This window comes from Thunnus albacares, chromosome 16 (assembly GCF_914725855.1).
Source record: "Thunnus albacares chromosome 16, fThuAlb1.1, whole genome shotgun sequence".
In the NCBI taxonomy this organism is placed as follows: Eukaryota; Metazoa; Chordata; class Actinopteri; order Scombriformes; family Scombridae; genus Thunnus; species Thunnus albacares.
The window spans coordinates 6,093,811-6,116,746 of NC_058121.1; the positions used below are offsets into that span (position 1 = coordinate 6,093,811).

Consider the following 22,936-nt stretch of genomic DNA (forward strand, 5'->3'; position numbering starts at 1 on the left):
AACTTGAAGGTCATTGACAATCTCCACTCAGGGTCCGCTTACTTGCTTTTTCTGGAGGTTTTGAACATATCACAATCTTAATCTGCAGATGGAGTTTACTCAGTTGTGAAACTGCTGCATATTTTTATTAAATCAACAGTTTCACAACTGAGCGAACTTCATCTGCTGAAGAGCAATTAGGTTAGTGGACTTTGAGTTGAGATTGTCAACGGACGTTTCCGAGGTCTAAAATGATCTATCAAACTTAAATATATATATTAAAGTGTGCTGCAATAGTTCAACCAACAATGAATCAGCAACTATTTTGATAATCAATATATCGTTTTATTTTTCAAGCCAAAATGTCAGATTCACTGGTTCCAGGTTCTCAAATGTGAGACTCCTGATTCTTCTTGACTTTACATGACAGTAAACTGAATATGTTTGGACTGTTGGTTGAACAAAATAAGACATGTAAAGACGTCACCATGCAGTCTGGGTAAACTGAGATGGACATTTTTCAGTTTTCTGATGTTTTAGAGACTTAATGATCTGCCAAATATTTTGTCTACAAAATGCTTAAAAGAACAGTGAAAAATGATGTTATAATCTCCCACAGAACAAGATGACATCTTCAAATGTCTCACACAGCCAACAGTCCAAATACATTCAGTTTACGATCACAGAGATCCATAAAAAAACTCATGAGAATCTGAAACTAGCAAATGTAGGACATAGTTGGCAATTAATTTTGTCGATTGATTGTTGCAGCTCTAGAGAAAATCATCAGATTACTTGATAATTAAAATAGTTTCAGCCTTAAACATGTGAACCTGTTGGCACACTGTATCAGGTCTAAGATCACATCTCAGCTAAACACCATTAAGTTATTTACAGTCTCAGCTAGAGATGAGCAACAATGTTAACTAACCTTTAGTAGTTTGAGTAAACTGTTCACATACAGTCGGTGTAATTTTGTCAAGAAGGAAGTCAACGTTCATAAAACAAAGGCAATATGTTTATTAAATCTATTCACAAAGTAGAATGCACCCAAACAATGATGGCGTCCACCTTTCAACAGGTCAGCGTCTATCAACATATTTTCCTTCTAAAGTGTCCAGAAAACCTGGAGCTGAAAAGCAACAGAGAAAAAAATCTGAACAATTAAGATGAACATGTATCATCAAAGAGGCTTCCAGTTTCATTTGTTGGTATTAACTTGAACACAAGATTCAAAAGACAATAATCCCAACAAAATACTCCAATACAAGATTAATCAGAGCAACTTGTGACGGTGTTTTCAGAACTGGGAAATATTCAGTCACCTCTGATATAAACATCTGAGTATAAATAAAAGGTCGTGAACATTAAAAAATCTCTAGACCTACTTAATCGATGTATTGTTTACAACTGAAGCTTATTTGGCAATAAAACTAAAGCCTGGTCTAGTCAGCGGGAAAACTTCAACAGGTGCACCTTAGCATATCAAAGAACGATGCACCAATGACCGACATTTGCCAATGCATAATACTTAAGATTTCAACCTGTCAGTTAAATCAGCCAACTCTTGCATTGATGTATCTTTAACCCACATATTTGGTCAAAGTGTTTCCAGACTTCATGCAATGAAGTTGTAGACCAGGAAGGTTGGTGTGTTGCAGTACTTGGTTGCAAACTGTTTGCCGTCAGGTGTTGGGTCAGAGAAGGCGATTTCCTCCTTAGTCAGGTGACTGCCGTACATGAAGGAGTTCCTGAAAAACATGAAGAAAATGTAATTAGTAGGAGGAAAACTAACCTTTCCTTTTTTTACATGTTCATTCAGTCGTGCTGTTTAGACAGTCTCATCCCATTGCATAATGTTGGGAAGCAGCTGCTCTTGATTGATTATATGTACAAGCCACACAAAGGGGACATTTATGATTTATTTGATCTGTTTTAAAAATAAAAAAAAAAAGAAAATGCTTCAAGGTTGATAACTGGATTTAAAAAATCCCCACCTCCAAAATAAACAGTACATACATAGGTTGACCTAAATTAATAGTGGTGCGTACGCTTGATCTTCCTGTGTAGTGAAGGATTATTGGCCACATTTTAGTGCAGAGATTTTATTTTACTTCTATAAAAAGTGGAAGATATTCTGGAAAAACTGTTTACAACCTGTACGACTTTCTGACTTATTTTAGTGATACTGGCATGCTCCAAGATCTCAACAATCATTAACATAACTGATGACCAGAGATATGAAAATTAAACCGAAGTTGTAATTGACTGTAATTTTCCTTTAACTGAAGCCACATAAAAATCAAAGGGAAATGTGAGAAAGCAAGTTGTCGCCGTTTGAAGTTTTTGAACAAACCAACTTTAGGTTTTGGATGAGTGAGCTGGGAACAATTTTTACGACAAAACACCACCGTGAGAAGAAGAGCTTGTGTTGTACCTGACGGTGTCCAGCATGCGGGTAGCAATGCCCTGCCGTCTGGCCAGGCTGAAGACCCAGATCCGACTGATCCCACACAGAGCCTGTTCTGGGATAGTGGAGCAGCACCAGGCCCTGTGTCGCTCCATGAAGTCGTCCTTTGTCATATCTTTGTGCCGATCCGGCTGCTCCAGAACTCTGTAAGCCTGACAGGGACAGAGAGAGGAACATCACCCCATCAACATACTGAACAAACACCATTTACAACCAGAGGAGGACGCCTTAGTAATATTAGTAGTCCAGATGTGAATGTGTAAAATCACTCAATTCATTCCTTGAGATTCATTTTATATTATTAATAACAGACATCAATTTTATAACCTTTATAATTATGTATTTATTTGTCTAGCTAAAGAGTTTTTTGGGGTTTGTTTTAGTATTTCTGACCTCTTAGTGGTAAAGAAAACAACATGATTTTCATTTCAATCATTACTTACAATAATTTAAATTTGGGTTAAAAAATAATTTTGTGTAACAGACATATCTTATTCTTTGTTATCCCATTAAATATCTTAAAACCTCTTAAAGTTTTAGGGACCCCTTTCGGGGACTAATGATGTAACTAATGTAAAATAGAAAGTGGTTGACAATCAGCATCTTGTCATAAGTGGTTAAGATGGCGCCTCTACAAGCAGTCTCAAGATAAATGAGATGATTAACTGGGGAAAAAATAAATCACAAGTGAAAAAAGTTTATCACACCAACACATCCTAAGCTCTACCTGTCGTATGGGTTCAGCGACGAGGCAGCCCACCACCATTCGCTCTGTGTTGATGAACAGGAAGGTCTTAGCCTGTGTGGGTCTGCTCAGAGTCACCTGCTGGAAACCCAACTCGTTGTCCGCTACTCGCCGCACCTCTTCAGCCTGCAAACACAAACACATAATGAAGAAAAAGCATGAAAATCAACATGGAAGAACAAGTTGTCACTGTTATAAAAACAAAAACACAGTCGGACTGACTGACTTCACATTTAGTGTTTTTTTGCTGACATCATACTACAACATTACACACTATGAGTGATACGCTGGAGCGCATTTCGTGTTCAAACCCTGCACCTTTTTGACGGCGTATTTGGGATCATCTGGCATGACCATGAGGATTTTTCCATCCCAGAACTCGGCCACCACCCGCTCCTTCTTCCAGCCCTGGAAACACAACAGAGAGAAGAAGCCGCTGCAGTTACAAGACAACATCTCCAAACATGCCCACCTCCCTGTGAAACAGATCTCTGGAGAGTACTGTACTACTTCAAATAAAAGCAAGTAAAATAAAAGCACTTCACCAGAGTTCCAATAGGTAAAAACTTTGATAACAAAGTTTATCTGTGTAAATTGCAATTTATAGAATAAGAGATTAAAGAATAAATAACCTCCACCTATTTTTCATTTTAGATAAGCTCACAGTTACTATCATGAGATTCAGTCACTGAACTAGCTGTGACAGTATTTGTATTATTATGATTGCCAATTTATATTACAAATGCTTTTGCAGTTATAAATACCTACTTAACACCGAAAAAACCACACACACAGTTTTACTACTAAATCACAATAAGAAGTGACTGTATCCTCTAGCCTTTGATGGAAAAGTAACAATCAGTACACAATGTCTCTGAACATCTCTGGACCTCCGGGTGTCTTCATACTTGAGTACTGAGAGGTGGAAGAATAGGAAGGAGGATTTACCACAAATTTGATGGAGTCGAGGAAGCGCTGGTGGAACTGGGTGTGTTGGAAATTATCTTCTGGATTATCTGCACTGTACACCATCCCACATGAGCTGCAGGTGGTTGCACCAAACTGCTTCTGACCAGCGTCCTGACAGAGAAAATTACAGTCAACACACAACGAATCAAAGTAGAGCTGCAACGATTAGTAAAATTAGTCGATCGATAAAATTAATCTGCAGTAATTTTGATGGTAGAACAATCATTTGTCATTTTTTAAGCAAAAACGCCAAAAAATTGCTGGTTGAACCTTTTTAAGTTTGATGCTTTTCTGTGTACATGATAGTAAAGTGAATCTCTTTGGGTTTTGGATTGTTGGCCGTTCAAAACAAGACATCTGAAGATGTGACCCTGGAAATTATAACATGCATTTTTCTCAACTGTATTTTCTGACATTTTATAGAAAATATCAAACAAAACAAAAATCGATAATAAAAATAATCGTTAGTTGCAGCCCTACACAAGAGTCCAATCAAAGTGGAGAAATTCAAAGCATGTTTTACTCATCTATTCAAATCGGCCTTATTGCAACATTTTTGAGTTATTAAATGGTAAGATATTGAATATTGGTGGGAAAAACAAAACAGCTCTTAATCAAAAATGTTTACATCCACTTTACAAAACTGTACCAAAATCTAAGTTTCCACCCACAAAACCAAAACATTGACATACAATAATGAGCTGGTCGTCATCCTGTTTCTCTTTCCTCCTGCGAACAGTTCGCTCTTTTACTGAAGATGAAGGAGTCTGCAGTGTTGTCATGGGGCCAGCGGGGGTGCTGCAGGACACTGGAGGCCGTACAGCCGCATTCTTTGACCTGCAAGACAATAACAGCAAAGTGTTGACAGGGTTAGTGCAGAAAACACAGAACGAAAGGTCATCAGAATCAGACTAGAGGTCATTAAAAACACAAAAAGGTGTCTGTTTACCATCCGTATCATATTAAATCAATGATTCCTTATGTTATGATTGCCATAAACAAATAAGAGAGAATAAACATGTTGGAAAAAATGTTTCCACCAAAGTCTAAAAGCTTTAAATCTGTTTATGCTGGAAATACAGAACCGTGTTCACTCTTTAGAGATTTAGAAGCGTGTTTTTTTTTTTTTTTTTTTTTTTTAACCAAACACACTGTCTTACCTTTTGGAGGCAGAACCAAAGATGGGATACACCGCTGCAGATTCTGTAGGAGGAAAAAAAACATCTGAAACAAGGATTTTCTGGAGTAACAGACATAACAGACCTAGGAGAGTGGATTGAATATAACCTGCACACACCATAGATTTGATGTGTGCAGGCTCAATTGTTTCATTGGAGCAGTATTCATTGTAAATATATTAATGTACTGGGACTGTGGTCTGTTGTGTCTACCTTTGGGTGAGGTGGAGGCAGTGCCGACGGGACATATATCACTGAGGTCAAAGACGGGCTGAGAGCCTCCATCTGTCAGAGAATCATCCTGGAAAAAGAGAGATCAATGTTAAAACAAAAAGCAACAGATTACTAAAAACATAAGAAATTGAGGTTTTCAAAAAAATGAAGTCAACATTTTTTCAGCCACAATTCACTTGAGATTGCTATGAATTGAAAATGTGATTACTGCATGTGAAGCTGAAGTTAGATAATCAATTTTGTTAACACGAAGGGAAATTTAAAATCCTGTACAGCAACACAGTATTTAAACAGTATATGTGATTTTACTACACTCTGCTGTACCTGAGTGCTGAAGGTTAAGGCTGTGGTTGCAGGACTTGGTGTCGGGGTCCTGGTCAGCACAATCGTCAGCTCCTTGGTAATCCCATATTTCTCTGACAAGACTTTCGGAGAGCTGAAAAAGGAAGATGAAGATCAATGACCACCTGAATGAATTCACTTCCCCCTGAACCACTTTTAAAAAGTTAAATATAAGTGAAAACATAGATTTGGTTAAATAATGGTGTGCTGTTTTGTCTTGCTAAAACTTTCAGAAATGTGTTAGTCATGTTTGTTCTGTCAAAAAGGTTGGAATAATTTTTCAATTCGGGGGGAAAAAAATCATGTGCAGCTAAACTTTTATACACTAAAGCGTCACCTGAGTGGTTTCGGAGTTTCTGGCAGGTCATAAACAGAGTCCAACCAGTCTGTTGGATCATACTTCACTCTCTGCTTGGTGCTCTGTTGGTTCTCTTCTCTCTTGACTGGCTGGGCAGCAGCCTGCAGGTAACAATACATGAATCAGAAAATAATCTGTACTAAATACCACAGTAAGAGCTCCAGAGTGGGACTGTTCGATGGCAAGTTGCCACTTTAACTTGTGCTCGTGTACGACTCAGATCAGTCTTCAACTTTAGTCAGTTATGGCACAAGTTAGCATGTGTAAAGACCTTCATAATATTAACTGAGACTGAAAGTTCATCGCTGACACAACAATCTTGTCATAAAGTCCTTCAGTAGCTGCTCTGAAGCTTTCAATGCAATGGTAAGATTGTTGTGTCAAACACAATATAAACAGGAGCAAATAATGCTTAAATGAATTTGAAGATGCCTTTCTCAGACTCAGCAATGATTCACCAACTTCAAATAAAAATAACATTATGCTTCCTGAAAACTTCCAAAATGTTCAGATTTGAGAGAATCTGCTGTTTTAAGATACAGCGACTGTTACCTTCAATTCCACATTTTATGTTCCAACTCAGTGTTGACACTGTTGAACCTAAAACATAAGCCACTAGAGTTTCAAAACATCAGTCGGACTGAGTTCATTATACTGTTCTGAAGTCAAAGATGACGTCTTCATTTTATTTCTGATCCATAACAGTCCAAACCTCAAAGATATTCATTTTACTACGACTGAAGAAAAGCAGAAAATTTGCATAACTGAAGCTAGAACTGGTCAATGTTTAGTACATTTGTTTGGACAAAAACCCTCAAAATAGTTTTAGATTAATTTCTTGTCAATCAACTGATAATTTCAGTTGTAATCAACAAAGACCTGAAAGAAATTTGGGAAACTTAGGAGTCACTATGACAAAAAACAAGGTAAGATAAGACTGGGATAAAGAAGTCACTTCCTGATTATAACAAACACTAACAGCACCTCACAGTCTGGTGTATAAACAAAATGTGAACTGCGCTGCCTGATGCAGCATGATGCTTCAATTACTGACTGAAGCATTACAGCACAACAACATATTCTAAGAACACCTTTCAAAGTTAAGATCAGGACTTCTGCAGTCATCACCCGATTTAAGATTTTTAAAGATACAGCCAAACAGGTCAAAAAATGACAGAAAACCAAAGGTCAACAAATATTTATGAAGAACATTAATTCATTGACATTTTAAAACCTTCTCAGGCCTTTTTGGAGGAAATTGTAAGATGGCATAGAAACATTAAATATGTCGGTGGAAGGCAAGGATTATGTTAGAATATGGTATCATGGTATTTCACATACAAACACATCGACTCTCCTCACCTCCTCAGGATGTTTCTGCAGCGGCTTCATCACCTCAGTGGGCTGCTGCTGCTGCTGTGTTGTTTTCTCAGTCTTGGCCGGTGGCAGGACAGCTTTGCTTTTCACTTGAACTACAGCTGGCCGGGTTGAGGACTTTGGTGCAGACTTTTTGTACATGGAGGTGGGCTTCTTCCCCGTACCAAAGAAAGCAGCTCCAACAAAGATCTTGGGCTTGGGCTTCAAGCTGCTGAAAGTGATGGTGATTGCCTTCTTGGACTCTGTGGGCTTGTTGTTGGTGGGAACAGCGGCTGTAGTGGATGCTGGTTTAGCAATGGCACTGTTGAAATGGAAAAACAAGTTACAGATAAATTAAAAAACAATACCCCTCTTATGAAAAATGAAACACCAGGGTCTGACACAAATGATGGACCGGTGCCGGTAAAAGTTTCAGCAGGGCAGAGTCATGGCGGACAAATAAATTTGGGTCACTAGCAAGGCGGCCGATAAGTAATTTGGAGTCACAGTGTAGGAGCAGGTTTACATCGCTGTGTGGCGCAGCGACGCTGCTGAAGGATGAACGCCACTGGTGAAATTACAAAATGAGTACAAAAGTTCAAAATAATCACGACAAACTTCGCACTTTTTCAATTTCCAGCAGCTGACTGGAGCTAGTGAGGAGAAAATGAGATGTCTGCTCCTCCGTCTCTCTCCTCTGCTCTGTGCCTGTATGCACGAGGGCGAAGCTGAGCCGCGCGCACGCACACGCGCACACACACACAGAGCAGACAGCGGAGTCCAAAGTGGACAACAAAACTTTAGGTTATTCGTTACTCGAGTCAACGGCCGCTCGCTGCCGTTAAATACAACAAAATCCAACAGTAAGGGAGACGGTACGAGCAATTTATCAAACATCTGTTGAACAAGCGGAACATAAACTTAAATACAACGTCTCTGACTTCCAGCAGTAAACTCTCCTCTCATCCACAGCCGCTATATTTTACAGCTATACGGAGCCCGTTATGCTAATAGCGAACAGTTATGAACGAACTAAAAACGGACGTTCATTGCATGTTATGATTGAGTCTAATTAGCTAAGTAATTTAAAATTAGTGTGATTCTTGTAGACTAGACTGACACCAGCAGCCCTCCTCTCTACCAGCAGCAGTAGAGGGAGGACAAAATATAGAGAAACCTACATTTATACACCATTCATTTACTGATACAATATGTGCTTAATTTTAAATTTTGCATATTTGTGTAACATATCAACATTGCATATCCATAACTAAAGGAAAACAACCAAATCTAAAAGTAACTTCACTGTTGTACATATTATCATATATCGTATACATATCGTATACAATGAATCAATCACCAAAATTATGGAGAGTTATTTTCATTTTTTGGCTATAGGGCCAGTGAAAATATACAAGAGGTCAGCAAAACACTGATCTACTGGCCAAGTGGGTGAGCAGGGAAAAAATGTTACATTGGGCACTGAATGTCCAAGAAACTACAACACAGTTTCAGCAAGCTTAAACAAACCTCCTGTTAAGTTTGGACAGCTTAATCGCCTTTGTAGATGTATTGAAGCTTTTGAAGCCCATCTTCCCTGCATGACTGGATCCTGCAGCCACTTTTCTCGGCTTGCTGCCTCCTTTCACGTTCTTCTTATTCTTCTTCTCTGGCTTTTTCGCCTGGGAGGGAGGCAACGGGAGAGGAGGAGAAGGCCGAGACTCCTTTATCGCCTTCCTCTCTAGTGGAGTGAGATAGATGGGCTTCTTCTTGCCATAGAAGGAGCTTGTAACCACGGCAGGTTTGAATGGAGAACATTTACGGGGTGATTTGGCTGGAGAGCCTAGAAAATGGATAAACAAACAAAGATGATATGTGAGGGAAAATTCCATCATGTCAACTCTTCTGAGTAAATTAATCTACTAGAATCTCAGTCATCATCATCAGTCTGTAACCATAAAGGTTAGATAACTGTAGCTCCCTCAACATCTTTATCAGATGTCAAAAAGCCACATTACTAGTAGGGTTGCAACTTACAATTATTTAGTCGATTTGTCATTTGGTCTATAAAAATGTCGATCACCGTTTCCAAAAGCCTGAGATGACGTCCTCAAGTGTCTTGTTTTGTCTCGACCGACAGGTCACAACCCAAAGATATTCAGTTTATGGTCACAGAACTAAACGTTGCAGCGCTAATTACTACCTAAAGCTTGCCGTTCAGCAGTTTATCCCTACCTGCTGCTCTGCGAGGGGATTTCTGTGGTGAGGGATATGTCTCCTTGCCCAGACGCCCGGCTGGTTTCTTCCTGGGAGATCTCCTCTTCACAGGGGACGTCTCCTCCCTCACCCCTTTCTTGGCTGGGTGACTGATGTTAAAGTGAAACAAGATGAGTGAGAGGTGAGAAACAACAAGTGCCAAAAAGTTAATTATGCTTTAGTTTATTAGTACATTTTTTAGTATTATTAAATACACATTTCAACACCAGAAAAAGGGCTGTCTAAACCTGCATGACGCTCACCTGTCTGAATCCAAAGAGGGGAGCTTTCTCTTCCTTGTAGTAGTCGGCATCATTTTCACAAACCTCACCTGCACACAGAGGAACATACGCAGCTCTTCATTGGTGATGTGAAACAATTGTGTAAACACAATTTTCAGCCTTTTAACTTCATCTGGACTCTTATTTTGTACATTATCCATTACATCTGTTATATTTTAGATTTATATTTTGATCATCTTCAAAATACTGTCTGTATATACTCATATATGTGTATACATTGTATAAACATATTGATATTTAGTACACTCAATTCTAACATCCATGGACAACCATGCACCTTACCAACTTAGCAATATCCACTTTTTCAAGCCTCTGTTCCATTTTTATTCTATTTTTATATTTTAGTCAGTCTATTTAGTTATTATGTATAATTCAGCCTTAAGTTGTATTTATTTCTTTTACCTAGCTCTTTGTGTTTTGTATTGTCATTTATGTCAAGTGGCTGCTGTGGCACCTTAATTTCCCTTTGGGGATTAATAACATACTATCTCTATCTATCGATCTATTTTAACATGTTTGAATGTTCTTCTTTAAAAGGCAGTTCTTTTAGAAATGTCACCAACTTCCAGAAAATGGGGGGAAAGTTTACCCACTAATATATCTATAGTTTTACAACTGACTGTATCGCTGAGTGAATACAAAATTGGAGGGATGTTTCTAATAATTCACATACTCCGGAGGTGGAGATTGATAGCACACGAGAATATCATGACTATACCAACATTTAAATGAACACTGGGACTGTTTACTAGATTTTTCACTTAAAAAAAAAACTCCAAAAACAAGAGTAGATAATGAGGACAACTGAGGATTACATACTTTTGTTTTGTTGTTGAGAGTCTTTGAGCTTTTCTTTTATGTGCTGGTTTCACAGCCAAACAGTACAAGACAAGCTGCTTCTGTTTGTATTGTTTTTTTATTCCACTCTTTTGCAGTTATACATTTATCTGTTATGAAAGAGAGAAAAGTTGATTTTGTAACAACTGCAGCCACAGAGATGTCTTACGGTCTTATGTGAAAAGGTCTTCATTCAGACTTTTTCGCGTTTGACGATAAATTGACAGATTTTTAACAGTTTGATGTGATTGTGTCGGTGAGAGAGTGCACAACCTCGGTAAACTTCATCCCAACACCCGGTTATTGATAGTTTAGGATATTTATCGGCTTTATGATATAACGTTATACCTTAAACGACACAGCAGTTCATCTTTTCTGTGCACAAATACTTACTGTCTCCAGGTTACTTAAACGCTCACGTTAGGTAACACAGCGCTTACTTAAGAGCCAGAGTGGAGATGAATGGACAATTGGCGGGATGACTCATCTAAACAAAAGTCTAATCTGCCCATCTATCGACCTATCGATCAACTGTTCCCTACATTGAACCACAGCAGTTTTCCTGATTAGTGATAGTCATCGTGTTTTGTAGTTAATATAAATACGATTAGTTTGAGCATGAATCCGACTTGTGTTCACCGCGTTACTTTCTGATAAGTAAGTTAAATACGTAATTTATGAGAGAAACTAGCTAGTTCATATAGGGTCATATAGTATCAAATAGGAAAAGTACAAACATGAAACATTGACTAAATATCTTACCAGACGCGTCTCTGTCGTGCTACATAAAAAAATAGATGTTTTTGGAGGATTTAGATGCTGGCGGGTTTCCTGCTGCTGCCGCGTTCCCTCTCTGTGTTTTGAACAGCGCGCCAAACAGACCGGACAGGAAACGGAAACAGAATCCTCTGAGCGAGTTACCACAATAAAATCACACTGGGACTTCTGGTCGTAGTCTTCAAAATAAAACGAGATTCTAATAGCATTTTTTTCTGACAAAATTGATTAACTTGACTAAAGAAAATTCTGGAATATTGTTGCCATTTCCCTCCTGATCTGATTTTGTTCTGGCATAAAACAACATACATATAACATACTTAACAAAGTATACAAAGAAACAAGAAAAAACAAAACAAAAACCTTTGATTCAATCCAATCATTCCTCTTGTTTATACTGGCTATTAAAAGATCCCCTTCAAATGTGTTTTCAATGTAAGTGATGGGGGACAAAATCCATTTTGTGCAAAAATGCATTAAAAAGTCTATCTGCTGCTTCAGCAGTCTGAGTTATTAATTTCAAGTGGATATCTGCCACATTTACAGTCTTTTTAGCCTCAAATTCCCTCTTTGTGTTTCCTCAGACAGTGTTTCCCTGTTGAGCTGTGGTGGAAGTATGGTAACAAAAAGACGAACTTTGGCACTAAAAAGACTGTAACGTTGAATGATATCTACTTGATTTGACTCATTTGGACGGCTGAGGCTTCATATTAGCTTCAGATAAACTTTTAAATACATTTTTGCACAGAAGGTTTGTGGATTTTGTCCCCCATCACTTACATTGTAAGTGCATTATGAAGGGATCTTCTAATGGACAGTATGAACAGGAGGAATGATTATGGCAAAAAAATATTCAATGTTCATTTGGGCTCCTGACTGTTGTTTGAAGACAGACTTGAAAAATTGTGAACCTGTCTAATGGAATTTCAAGCTTTTAGTTTGTATACACGTTGGGGTATTTCCTGTCTTGCGCAATGCGCATGCTAACTATCTGTAGCTTCACACAGCTGGCTAACAACTTCCCGGGTCAACTTGTGCACGCGAGAAGTGACAGCAGCAACGTTATCAATCGACAAACAGCTGATAATATTGATTTCTGTCAATAATCTTAGTTTGTCAACCTTATACACTTACTGTTCATCTTTTAGAAGAACATTTTAATTCATCAAAGATGGTGTTTTACTTCAAAAGTGCCGGTGAGTACAACCGCAGTGCTAGCAGCAGTTAGCTCGTAGCCAGGTTAGCCTGTAAACTGATGAGATCTGTTGGCTTTTAGCTTCTTTTATGTATCTGTTTGTATTTGTGACATTTTCCTTCAGTGATATTCCGTTTATTGTCTTTCTGTCAGTGGTGAACCCTCCCTACACGATCTACATGGGGAAGGACAAGTATGAAAGTAAGTCAGTCACTTTATTCACACATCGGATATCTTTGTGTATCTGTCATTTTGTGCTTTCACACATAAACTAATAGACTGAGGTTGTTTTGCCAACAGATGAGGATCTAATCAAGTACGGGTGGCCTGAAGACATCTGGTGAGATTAAAATGTTTCGTCTTTTTCGTCTCTCACCCCTGGAAACACTTGTGTTTTGTTCTACTTTGCTACAGTTGTGCAAAGTTACTAAGTACATTTACTCAAGTACTGTACTCACGTACAATTTTGAGGTACTTGAGTATTTCCATTTGATGTTACTTTATACTTCTACTCCTCTATATTTATTTAACAGCTTTAGTTACTTTTCAGATGAAGATTTGACACAATGGATAATGAAACAAGCTTTTAAATACAACACATCATTAAAGATGAAACCAGTGGTTTCCAACCTTTTTGGCTTTTGACGTCTTACATAAAGTAGTGTGTAGTCGGGTCACATTTCACATGTCTATGAGTTGTTAACAGCTCCACCAAATAGTGATTTTTCCCTCTAAACTTCTCACATGCTTTCATTTCAATAAATGTTCAAATGATCCAATATTTCACCAAAAATCAAAGATTAGAGAAAAAGTCTAAAAACTGAAAACAGATTTGGAGGGGCTCGACCCCTAGGTTTGGAACCACTTGACTAAACTAGCTAACTGTATATAAAGTAGTTGAAACTAGCTCCACCTCCAGCAGCTACAACAGTAACATGCTGCTTTAACACTGATGCTTCACTATTAATAATCTAATGATGTCATATATAATGATATATCGGTCACTGTGGTGGATTTTCTACAAAACTAGTAGTATTCTCTGATCCCAGTGGTGCTTAAAGTGCTTACAAATGTCATTTCTATATTGCAAGTAAACATAATTAACATAAATATGAACATGAATATTGTGAGATTTTGTGACATATTGTTGTTTTTTCCATGTCCAGGTTTCATGTGGACAAACTGTCCTCGGCTCACGTTTATCTGAGATTGCCAAAGGTAATGAGTGGGGATTATTTTCATTATTGATTAATTTGTCAATTACTTTCTTGATTAATCGATTAGATGTTTGGTCCAGTAAGGAGTCAACAAGGCCATTAGGAATGTAAGTGAATATGGACATTTAAGTTCACAATCAAGGCTTTATTCCTAATTATACTGCATTATTATATTATTACTATTATTTTTATCATCATTATTGGCCAGTGAACAGGAGAACACAATGATGCCTACATTCAAAGTGTATTTAGAGCTTGAATACAGTAGACATGAACTATCAAATCACATTTTTATCTTTTTCTGTGAGCTTTTAAAGTACGATATAAAATGTTTACTTTGTTTTATTGTCATCTCAGCTACACCACACACTCAGCCATAATGCAGTCATGGTCATCTCAAAAGTGATTGTGATAATTATCTCACGTCAGGCGTTGCTTATGGTTTTGTGTCTTTTCTAGGGTAACACCATAAATGACATCCCCCCGGAGGTGCTGATAGACTGTGCACAGCTGGTGAAAAACAACAGCATTCAAGGTAAAGTTAACGTCATGTCATAGAAAGATTAACTGGGAGCAGATATCAGCCAGGAAGTCATGAGATCAGGAAGTCACGTGTCGTTTTTTTCATTAAACCAGAGTCTCGGTGGAAAAAACACCTGATAGCCTGTCTGACCCGAGCGTTTTACATCAGCTAGAATTTATTTTTAATCGTGCGTCTGTCCACTAATTCTCTCTCTGGATAGAATTAGTATGTTCTCACCTGTTTCATTCTGATTAATAAAATTGCTTCTCATCTCTTTTTCTTTTTACCTCCATCAATGAAGATAAGAGGAAGTAATGTTTGGGCTCAAATACTGTGTACAGAAATCCTCTGGGCTCAGAGATCAGTTGATCAGATTTTAGTGACAATCCAGACTTGATGTTCTTGTAGCCGTAACTGTTATATAACAGCTAGAGAGGAAGTACAGCAATCGTCAACTTAAATCCTTTTACAGGATTCTGTTTTGGTGAAAAAGTGAGCAAACATGAGACTCGTGTGATGTTTGCAGAGTTTCTCTTGTAACTACTTGCTTCGCAGGTTTTAGTAGTAGAAAAGAATTTACTAAAGAAGCATGTCATTACCCACAACTTGTGTTTTTCAGGTTATGTATTTACAGCTGCAACAGTTAGTCAGTTAATCAATAATTTGCTCAACATAAAATTAACTGGCAACTATTTTGATAATCAATTAATCCTTGTAGTCATTTTTCAAGTAAAAGTGCCAAATATTTGCTGGTTTCAGCTTCTCAAATATGAACATTTGATGTGTTTTTGTTGAGTATCTTTGGGTTTTGAACTGTTAGTCAGACAAGAAGAAGTCACCTTCAACTCTGGAAAATTATATTTAAAAAAATATTTTTTTCACAAATGTTTGACATTTTATGAACAAAAAGATGAATCAAGAAAACGATCTGCAGATGAATTAATAATGAAAACAATCTTTAGTTGCAGCCCTATATGTGTAGTTCAGAGCTGTCAAACTGGTGTGACATTTATTCATACATGTTGATTTCACCCTCAAAATTGCAACACACAAACTGACATCAGTTTTAGAGCCTCTTTTTGTCAGTGACATATTCCTACCATTTGTTTATTTATATTGTGCACCCTTCATACACAAAATGCAGCTCAAAGTGCTTAACAAATGGAGACAATTTAAACAACAGATAAAATATTAAAATGAATTTGAAAAGAGGACATAAGTGATCATAACCACTTTCACCATCATCCTGTAAGATTGCGCTATCGTGTACATAATTAAAAGACAGTAGTAATAATGTAGTATATTATAGATATTAATGATTACTGTGTTGTATGTTGTCAGGCTGTAAGATGAACAACATCAACGTGGTTTACACACCGTGGGCCAACCTGAAGAAAACCGGAGACATGGACGTGGGACAGATCGGCTTCCATCGACAGAAAGAGGTCAGTACACCACTGACATGAAAACTCACCTCTGGAAAAATGAAGAACGGGTATAAAATATCATTTAAACCCAATGCGATAATCCATCACATTCATTGTGATAGATTATCTCACCAGTTGTTTTTCATACATGAATGAGCAGCAGCGATCATCTGAAAAGAGAAATCACTGACAGAACAGACTGGTTCAAGTTGTTTCGTATTGGCTCCTGTGTTTCACAGGTGAAGATCGTAGCGGTGGAGAAGAAGATCAACGAGATGATAAACCGTCTGGAGAAAACAAAAGAAGAACGCTTCCCCGACCTGGCGGCAGAGAAAGAGTCGAGAGACAGAGAGGAGAGGAACGAGAAGAAAGCTCAGCTTCAAGAACAGAAGAAACGAGAGAAAGAGGAGCAGAAGAGGAAAAAAGAGATGGAGGAACTCAAGTAGGTCGACGACTGGTCAGAATGTCACATCATTGGCTGTAAAGCTGCCATGATATTGTACAATATCACTGTTTGTACTCTTACACAGAAATCTTTTGGATTTTTTATTAAAACCAGTGTTTGGGTTTCTCTTTCTAGGAGCTATTCTTCACTGATGAAAGACGAAAAAATGAAGACCAATGAGGTGAGGATGATTTTATTAATGTTAATTACCTAATTCAATTCACAGACAAGAAATACAAAGTGACATGTGATACCAGCTCTGATCACGTCCACCACATTGTGTCATTAACAGGACGGCTACGATTCAGACGACTTCATGTGAGAGATGACGACCGGACAGCGAGCAGACAGAATCCTCCGCCAGCACTCAAATCTGCTGTGGGGATGCTCCCCTGCTGCTTCTGCTTGCTGCAACAGTGCATTGACATTGGGGAAAAAATTAAAAAAGAAAAAAAAAAAGACAAATGGATACCTTTTTTTGCTTTTGGACACTCAGAGCAGAAAAGGAGCCAATGAGCAACAGAGCTGGGACTATTCCTCGTGCTGATTGGTTCAGACGCTGCTTCCAAACCAAACCAAGCTGGCTGGCCTCGACATCAACGGATGACTCTGTAGAAGCAACACAGGACAACAAGAACGCTGAGGATCATTGTAGGGGGAGAAACACTCAGATAGCAGAACGGTGTTTATTCTGCCACCTGGAGTGATGTTGATATATGATAAAACAAGTGTCTGTATGGGTGCATTTGTTTCAAAACATTCTGTAGCAGCATTTTGCTGAGGCTGCTGACCTTTCTGCTCACTTTCTTCATGTGTCCATTTCTCTGCATGTCAGATTTTATTGAATAAAATCCAGTATATTAATTAAATTAGAACTGCAACAATTAGTCGATTAATCAGTTGATCGACAGGAAATTGTCAACTATTTTGATCAAATCATTTGTCTTTTTTTTTTTTAACTGAATAACAAGAAGAATTGGCTTCTCAGATGTCAAGATCTTAAGGTTTTTGTGTCATACATAATAGTAAAGTGAATATCTTTGGATTCTTGACAGCTGATGAGATAAAATATGACATTTAAAAGACGTCATGTTGAGCTCTAAGAATTTAAAACAGGTGTTTTTCACTGTTCTGGCATTTTATGGAATGAAAATAATTGAATGTCTAGATAGTAATTGACACCACTTGCACTCATGTTGACAAGCCATTATATCCTGCAGAGCACCATAAACCAGTCCCAGCCAGTATCATCCAGTAGCAAAACCACAGTGTACGGAGCCACCAAAGTCCTGACAGGATAATCATTTGTGCACAGACCATTTTGTGTGTACAAGTTAATAATTGGTGTTTAAAAAATCTATAATATTTCAGGACTCTGGGGCTTTGTAATAGTGCCAAATGAAGCACAAGAGTTTATTTTTGACCTTTGAAATAGTAGAAATCTTAATTAAGAGTTGTTTAAAATGGTTTTGACTTTGTACACATCCCTCATAGTCAATTGAGAGTTCCGGTAGAAGCTAGTAAGTGAACCTTGAGTCAGTTTATTGGTCAAATAGGGCCTGTATTTTCACACACACACTGTAACCAGACCTGCAGTGCCAGCTCTACCTGCGCTACCAATCTGCAAAACTATATTCTGCAATTTTGACACTGAAATATTCTTTCCAGTATTCAGCAGATGACACGCTGTAGTTGACACAACTATAACATTTAATATTTTAAACACACAAAATGTAGCAGCTATTACAAAAAGACATAAACTGTACTTCTTGCCTGCAGGTTGTGCAAGTTGTGCAACGGCAGCTTCTTTCTTTCCTCTAGGTGGCGACATCAACACGTCTACGTCACAGACGTATCAGGATAACCTGCAAGTTTGAAATGATGATGCTGTTATTTGTCTTTCTTTGACTGAGCGCTTGTGTTCATGGAGGTAATGTGGTGAGTGAGGTTAACAACAAGCTGCTCCATGAGGTGCTTTGCATGTAAAGAACTGAATAAAATGTTTATTTGTATCACATAACTTCATCATTCTATTTTTTTTTAAAATAATTTCTGTATGTAAGTTTGTTTATTTCATTTTTTCAAGGTGTTATGTTTCAAATCAGATGACAGATGATTTGTGACAAAGAATCAGCAGCACTGCAACACTGTTCTCTATATCAGTATGTGTATAGAGCTGCAACTGTTAGTCCATTAATTGATTAGTTGCCAACTATTTAATTGATCGCCAACTCATCATTGATCGTCATCACTATCAGTTGATGACTTGTTTTTGGTTTTTGCTACAATGGATCTAATGTCATTTTCACTCAGATGGCAAAACGTCCCCCGTTCCAGCCGTCCTCTATTTGTCCATCATTATGTTTGAATAGAATTAGCAAGATTAGGCCCAACATTTACAAAAAAGAAATTTAATTAATTTACCACTTCATTCATGTTATTATAACCTTATTATTGTCATTAATGAAGGCAGACCTGTAGACACAGTTATTTCCTGTTACATTGTTAAGAATTTTCCAAGTACCTTTGATATTATTTTTATTTTCTTTTAAGTATTGCTTTTCATCATCATATGGAAATCAATACCTTTCTCTTGATTTAACCATGTCTCAGATAAGGATATCAATTTGAATTTACTTTTAAATGTATTCAAATATTCATTGATCTTAGTAAACTTTGCATTAAGACTTCTACAGTTGAAATGTATTGACAAAAATGAATTATCCGCTTCAATATTGTCATTATTTGATCATCAGTATAATATTTATGACACCAAATAAAAGTACATATTATATATTAAATTGCTATGACAATAAAATTCAATGGAGTAAAATGTATATGTCACATATAAAACATAATTTACTGATTTTCACTATTTTTCTATTAAATATGTAATTAATATACTATTGGTTGTTGTTTTCACTTCTTCAGCTCTTTTTTCCCTCATAACAAATCTTGGTGTTACATATATATGTGGAAGGGTTTTCTGTCCATGTTGTTTTTGAGGAAAAGAATAAATGTATCTGGAGGATGCGGGCATCGATCCCGCTACCTCTCGCATGCTAAGCGAGCGCTCTACCATTTGAGCTAATCCCCCGTTATATTTGTTCAGTCATCTCGTCTTTTTTTATTTTTATCAATGGTCTATTTCCATCGCTTTAATTTGACTAATTCAGCAGTATCATGCTATTTTCGACATTTTGTTGCTCTGGATTACACATCTCAAATGTTACTGTCCGGTTTTGGTCACTGCAGGTGCACGTGTGTTAAAAGTCACTGAAGTCTTCATTGCTGTAAAGGTTTCACAATAAAAGCCTTGTTGAGAAATGACTGGATTCTGTTCACTGAAAGGCTAGAGGGCTTTTAATTTGAAATGGATACAGGAAGTATTGAGTTTACTTATTAACTACATCAAAAATGAAACGGGAGCCGATCAGAAAGGATAGAGGTATTATATGTATTTAAAAGTGGTATCGTATTTATTGGGACAATGTACAGTTTTAAAGATAAATGTTGATGCACTGCAGCAGAGTTAGCTTTAAAGCTAATTTTCATCTGCAGTCCCTTGCAATTAAAACACATGACAACACAATAACAGTACAAAGCAAAAAACATACAGGACGCATACAAAGCTACACACAATAGCACATCACATACACCCACAATGTCAACTAGGAATTAATAATGTAAGTATGTCAAATTAAAAACAAGACTATTTGAGAAGACCATGACATTACATTTAGATTCAGTGGTTACCAAATATACTTATCAAACAAAGAATTAGAAATAAAGGTCTGTCTGTTATGAGCCTGCTGTAAATAAAGGTTTGGTGTCTTTTGTAATTTAGGTTATTAAATACTTCTGCCACTATTTGAGACTTGAAGGTAGTAATGGTGCATCATAGTTGAATCTATGGCAAATAATTGTTTGAATTTTTGAGTAATTAGTTTTATACAGATGGAGACTGTAAAGTTAATACAACCAGTCAATCTAATGTGATTGGTTCGTCTTATTGTAGTATTCTTAATGGTAATATGTATAAAGTTAGCGAAAGACAAAGAAAAAGTGGGTTGGAGGATGCGGGCATCGATCCCGCTACCTCTCGCATGCTAAGCGAGCGCTCTACCATTTGAGCTAATCCCCCATGTTGCACAATTTTTCAGGAAGGCATCTCATATGTGTAAACAGGGACGGTAAATTTGAATGATAACTGCTGAATTCAAAAGCTTACACAATCCTTTTACTTATTTTTTTAATCTATTTATTTTATTATGTCATAATCGGATTCCCTGGCACATAGTTTCCTCTTTTTATTCTTCAGACTACATACTACTGTTGACTGTTTTCAATAAAGTTGACGGAGGTAATAAAAGAAACCTTTGCTAGCCGTTATTTCTCCAGTTTCTCACTGAACATCTACACTGCTTGTTCTTGTGAGCACCTTTCTTGTTACCCAGGAACGAGGAAAGCTGAAACTATGAACTCACCGGATGGAGTGAAATCATCTTGGCGTGACTTACACGTGCGGTGTACGGTAAAGTTAACAAGAAATGAGAATTGAGACGTAACATCCATGAAAGAAAAGGTTGGTTGGAGGATGCGGGCATCGATCCCGCTACCTCTCGCATGCTAAGCGAGCGCTCTACCATTTGAGCTAATCCCCCGTGATGCATTGCTCTAGGTCAACGACAAACTAACAACTCCTCACTCGGTATTAAAGTAAAATTCCTATATCTTAACTGCCATTTGATTGTGAGGTTAAAAAAATATTTACGTTACTCCTGTGACAAGAAGTGAGGGATGAGACGGGTCCGATGTTACAACAAATTCTGTGACCTGTCACATTATGTGACCTGCCGCTGCAAATATTTACTTTATCGCACAATAGTATACTCTACTTGATATTTGTTACCAAATAACAGCTATTTGGTACATTTTATGGCAAGGGAATAACATTTTGCATTTTCATTAGGGCACAATGACAAACACATCTGATGAACGCAGATTTATCAAGATTATCAAGACTCCGGCAGAGACCATCATACTTTTTCATTGACGGGAAATACTGGAATATCATCGAAAGAAAAAGACACCAAAGAGGGTTCAAAGGACTGCAGTGGACAAATTTAATATCTAAAGGACTGAGGACCATCCATCCTTACTGCACAAATGCATTCAAAAGGCACAGACTAAAGGTTTTAGGATAAGAAAAAGCAAACCTTGATATGTCTTGCTTACTACCGATTTGAGGACTGCACATTATATAACTGTGCCTAAAGACAGGGAGGACGTCTTAAAGGCAAAAGTGGAGTTTCAAAGCAGAATGAGCATTCACATTATAGCTTCGTGCACATAGGTGCATTGGGTATGAGTATATTGGGTATAACCCCCACACTGCTCTGTTGAAAGAGTATGAAGACTCCGGATATATACTTCACTTGAAAGCATCTATGGACCTTTACGACAAGTGGAAGGCAACAATATTCTCTGGCTGTCTGTTTCACAGGAATTACTTATGGCGGTACTGATTCTCCAGATTTCAGCTGATCGGGAAGAACCCTGAGAACCAGTTCCCAACCACATTAAAAAAATGTCTCCTAATAAACAAATACCTCTTCGATAAAAATGTCTAAAAGAGAGGGTTTCTACGAAATAAACAAATAATAAAACGGAATAAAGCCTGCGGGTGTTTGGCTATCATTAGGCAAGCAAACCTTTGCACGAATAGCACTAAGATCTGTCCAAACGCAGGTATATATTTTTATTCTTTGACAGGTGAACTTTGACAATTACCAAGCCATTGTTTCCTTTGTAAATATTGGCAATGTCCCCCAGAAGTTTCTGCTTAGTAGGTGCCGTTTTGAAGGCTCGAGTTTAGTGGCCATCGCCATGTTTGATTTTTGGAGCCAGAAGTGGCGATGACCTAGCGTTAGCTGCTAGCTTGGTTAGCACGTTGCATTTACAATCTTTGGTTAACAATGTTAATGCTAATACTAATTTCCGCTAGCGAAAAACAGGCCTAAAACAATTAAAACAAAATATACTCACCGGAAAACCTGAACACCCGACTCCTTAGAGGGTCTTTGGTCTTTTATCACAACCAAACGCAGAACAAGATTTTTTTAGGCGACCAAAATGTTACAATTAACTTTCATGAACTGAAAACACGCTGTGAGATAACATCAATGTCTTTACGCCATGGTTACGTTACGTAATCAACGTTGTCACCTTGGTAGTGATTGGTCTATCACAACGTAGCCACGCCCTAAAGCATACGCAGCCTTATCGTCTAATCGTCTATCAAAATGGGTCCATAATTTACAAAA

General features: G+C 37.6%; 2 protein-coding genes and 3 non-coding genes across 11 annotated transcripts; 1 reads left to right on the plus strand and 4 right to left on the minus strand.

Annotated features, from left to right (window-relative positions):
• Positions 1–975: 975 nt before the first annotated feature.
• On the minus strand, positions 976–22,753 carry esco2 (establishment of sister chromatid cohesion N-acetyltransferase 2). 6 transcript variants are annotated; one of them, XM_044376771.1, is made up of 17 exons: positions 22,659–22,753; positions 18,384–18,475; positions 17,083–17,219; positions 10,151–10,218; positions 9,867–9,997; positions 9,162–9,474; positions 7,638–7,953; positions 6,255–6,376; positions 5,885–6,011; positions 5,555–5,642; positions 5,324–5,366; positions 4,856–5,000; positions 4,143–4,274; positions 3,513–3,602; positions 3,177–3,320; positions 2,417–2,601; positions 976–1,730 (listed from the first exon to the last, which is right to left on the minus strand). In XM_044376771.1, the coding sequence occupies exons 2-17, from the start codon at positions 18,439–18,441 to the stop codon at positions 1,598–1,600; spliced, it is 2,232 nt and encodes a 743-aa protein (XP_044232706.1). In that variant the 5' UTR covers positions 18,442–18,475; positions 22,659–22,753; the 3' UTR covers positions 976–1,597. The 6 variants fall into 6 exon arrangements, with proteins under 6 accessions (XP_044232706.1, XP_044232705.1, XP_044232707.1 ...); XM_044376770.1 differs by lacking the exon at positions 22,659–22,753 and having other exon boundaries at positions 18,384–18,604; XM_044376772.1 differs by lacking the exon at positions 22,659–22,753 and having other exon boundaries at positions 5,555–5,645; positions 5,894–6,011; positions 18,384–18,603.
• On the plus strand, positions 9,988–17,959 carry ccdc25 (coiled-coil domain containing 25). Of its 2 annotated transcripts, none has more exons than XM_044376780.1 (9): positions 9,988–10,029; positions 13,152–13,199; positions 13,299–13,338; positions 14,165–14,216; positions 14,675–14,750; positions 16,080–16,183; positions 16,405–16,607; positions 16,746–16,791; positions 16,903–17,959. In XM_044376780.1, exons 2-9 carry the CDS (start codon positions 13,178–13,180, stop codon positions 16,930–16,932), a joined length of 573 nt encoding a protein of 190 aa, XP_044232715.1. In that variant the 5' UTR covers positions 9,988–10,029; positions 13,152–13,177; the 3' UTR covers positions 16,933–17,959. The 2 variants fall into 2 exon arrangements, with proteins under 2 accessions (XP_044232715.1, XP_044232713.1); XM_044376778.1 differs by lacking the exon at positions 9,988–10,029 and adding an exon at positions 12,787–12,999.
• Positions 19,635–19,707, minus strand: trnaa-agc. The gene has a single exon. It is a non-coding gene; the product is annotated as a tRNA-Ala (tRNA).
• Positions 20,682–20,754, minus strand: trnaa-agc. Its single transcript has one exon. It is a non-coding gene; the product is annotated as a tRNA-Ala (tRNA).
• trnaa-agc lies at positions 21,202–21,274 on the minus strand. The gene has a single exon. It is a non-coding gene; the product is annotated as a tRNA-Ala (tRNA).
• Positions 22,754–22,936: the final 183 nt, after the last annotated feature.

What these genes read in the sequence shown, in the direction of transcription:
- ccdc25 (XM_044376778.1), top strand. Translation starts at nt 12,975, where the DNA reads ATGGTGTTTTACTTCAAAAGTGCCG. An exon ending in TTTATCTGAGATTGCCAAAG is followed by an intron (nt 14,217 to 14,674) that starts GTAATGAGTGGG and finishes TGTCTTTTCTAG; the next exon opens with GGTAACACCATAAATGACAT. An exon ending in GAAAAACAACAGCATTCAAG is followed by an intron (nt 14,751 to 16,079) that starts GTAAAGTTAACG and finishes GTATGTTGTCAG; the next exon opens with GCTGTAAGATGAACAACATC.
- esco2 (XM_044376771.1), bottom strand. Translation starts at nt 18,441, where the DNA reads ATGTCGCCACCTAGAGGAAAGAAAGAAGCTGCCGTTGCACAACTTGCA. An exon ending in ATCCCCTCGCAGAGCAGCAG is followed by an intron (nt 9,475 to 9,866) that starts GTAGGGATAAAC and finishes TCCATTTTCTAG; the next exon opens with GCTCTCCAGCCAAATCACCC. An exon ending in CTCAGGTACAGCAGAGTGTA is followed by an intron (nt 5,643 to 5,884) that starts GTAAAATCACAT and finishes CTCTTTTTCCAG; the next exon opens with GATGATTCTCTGACAGATGG.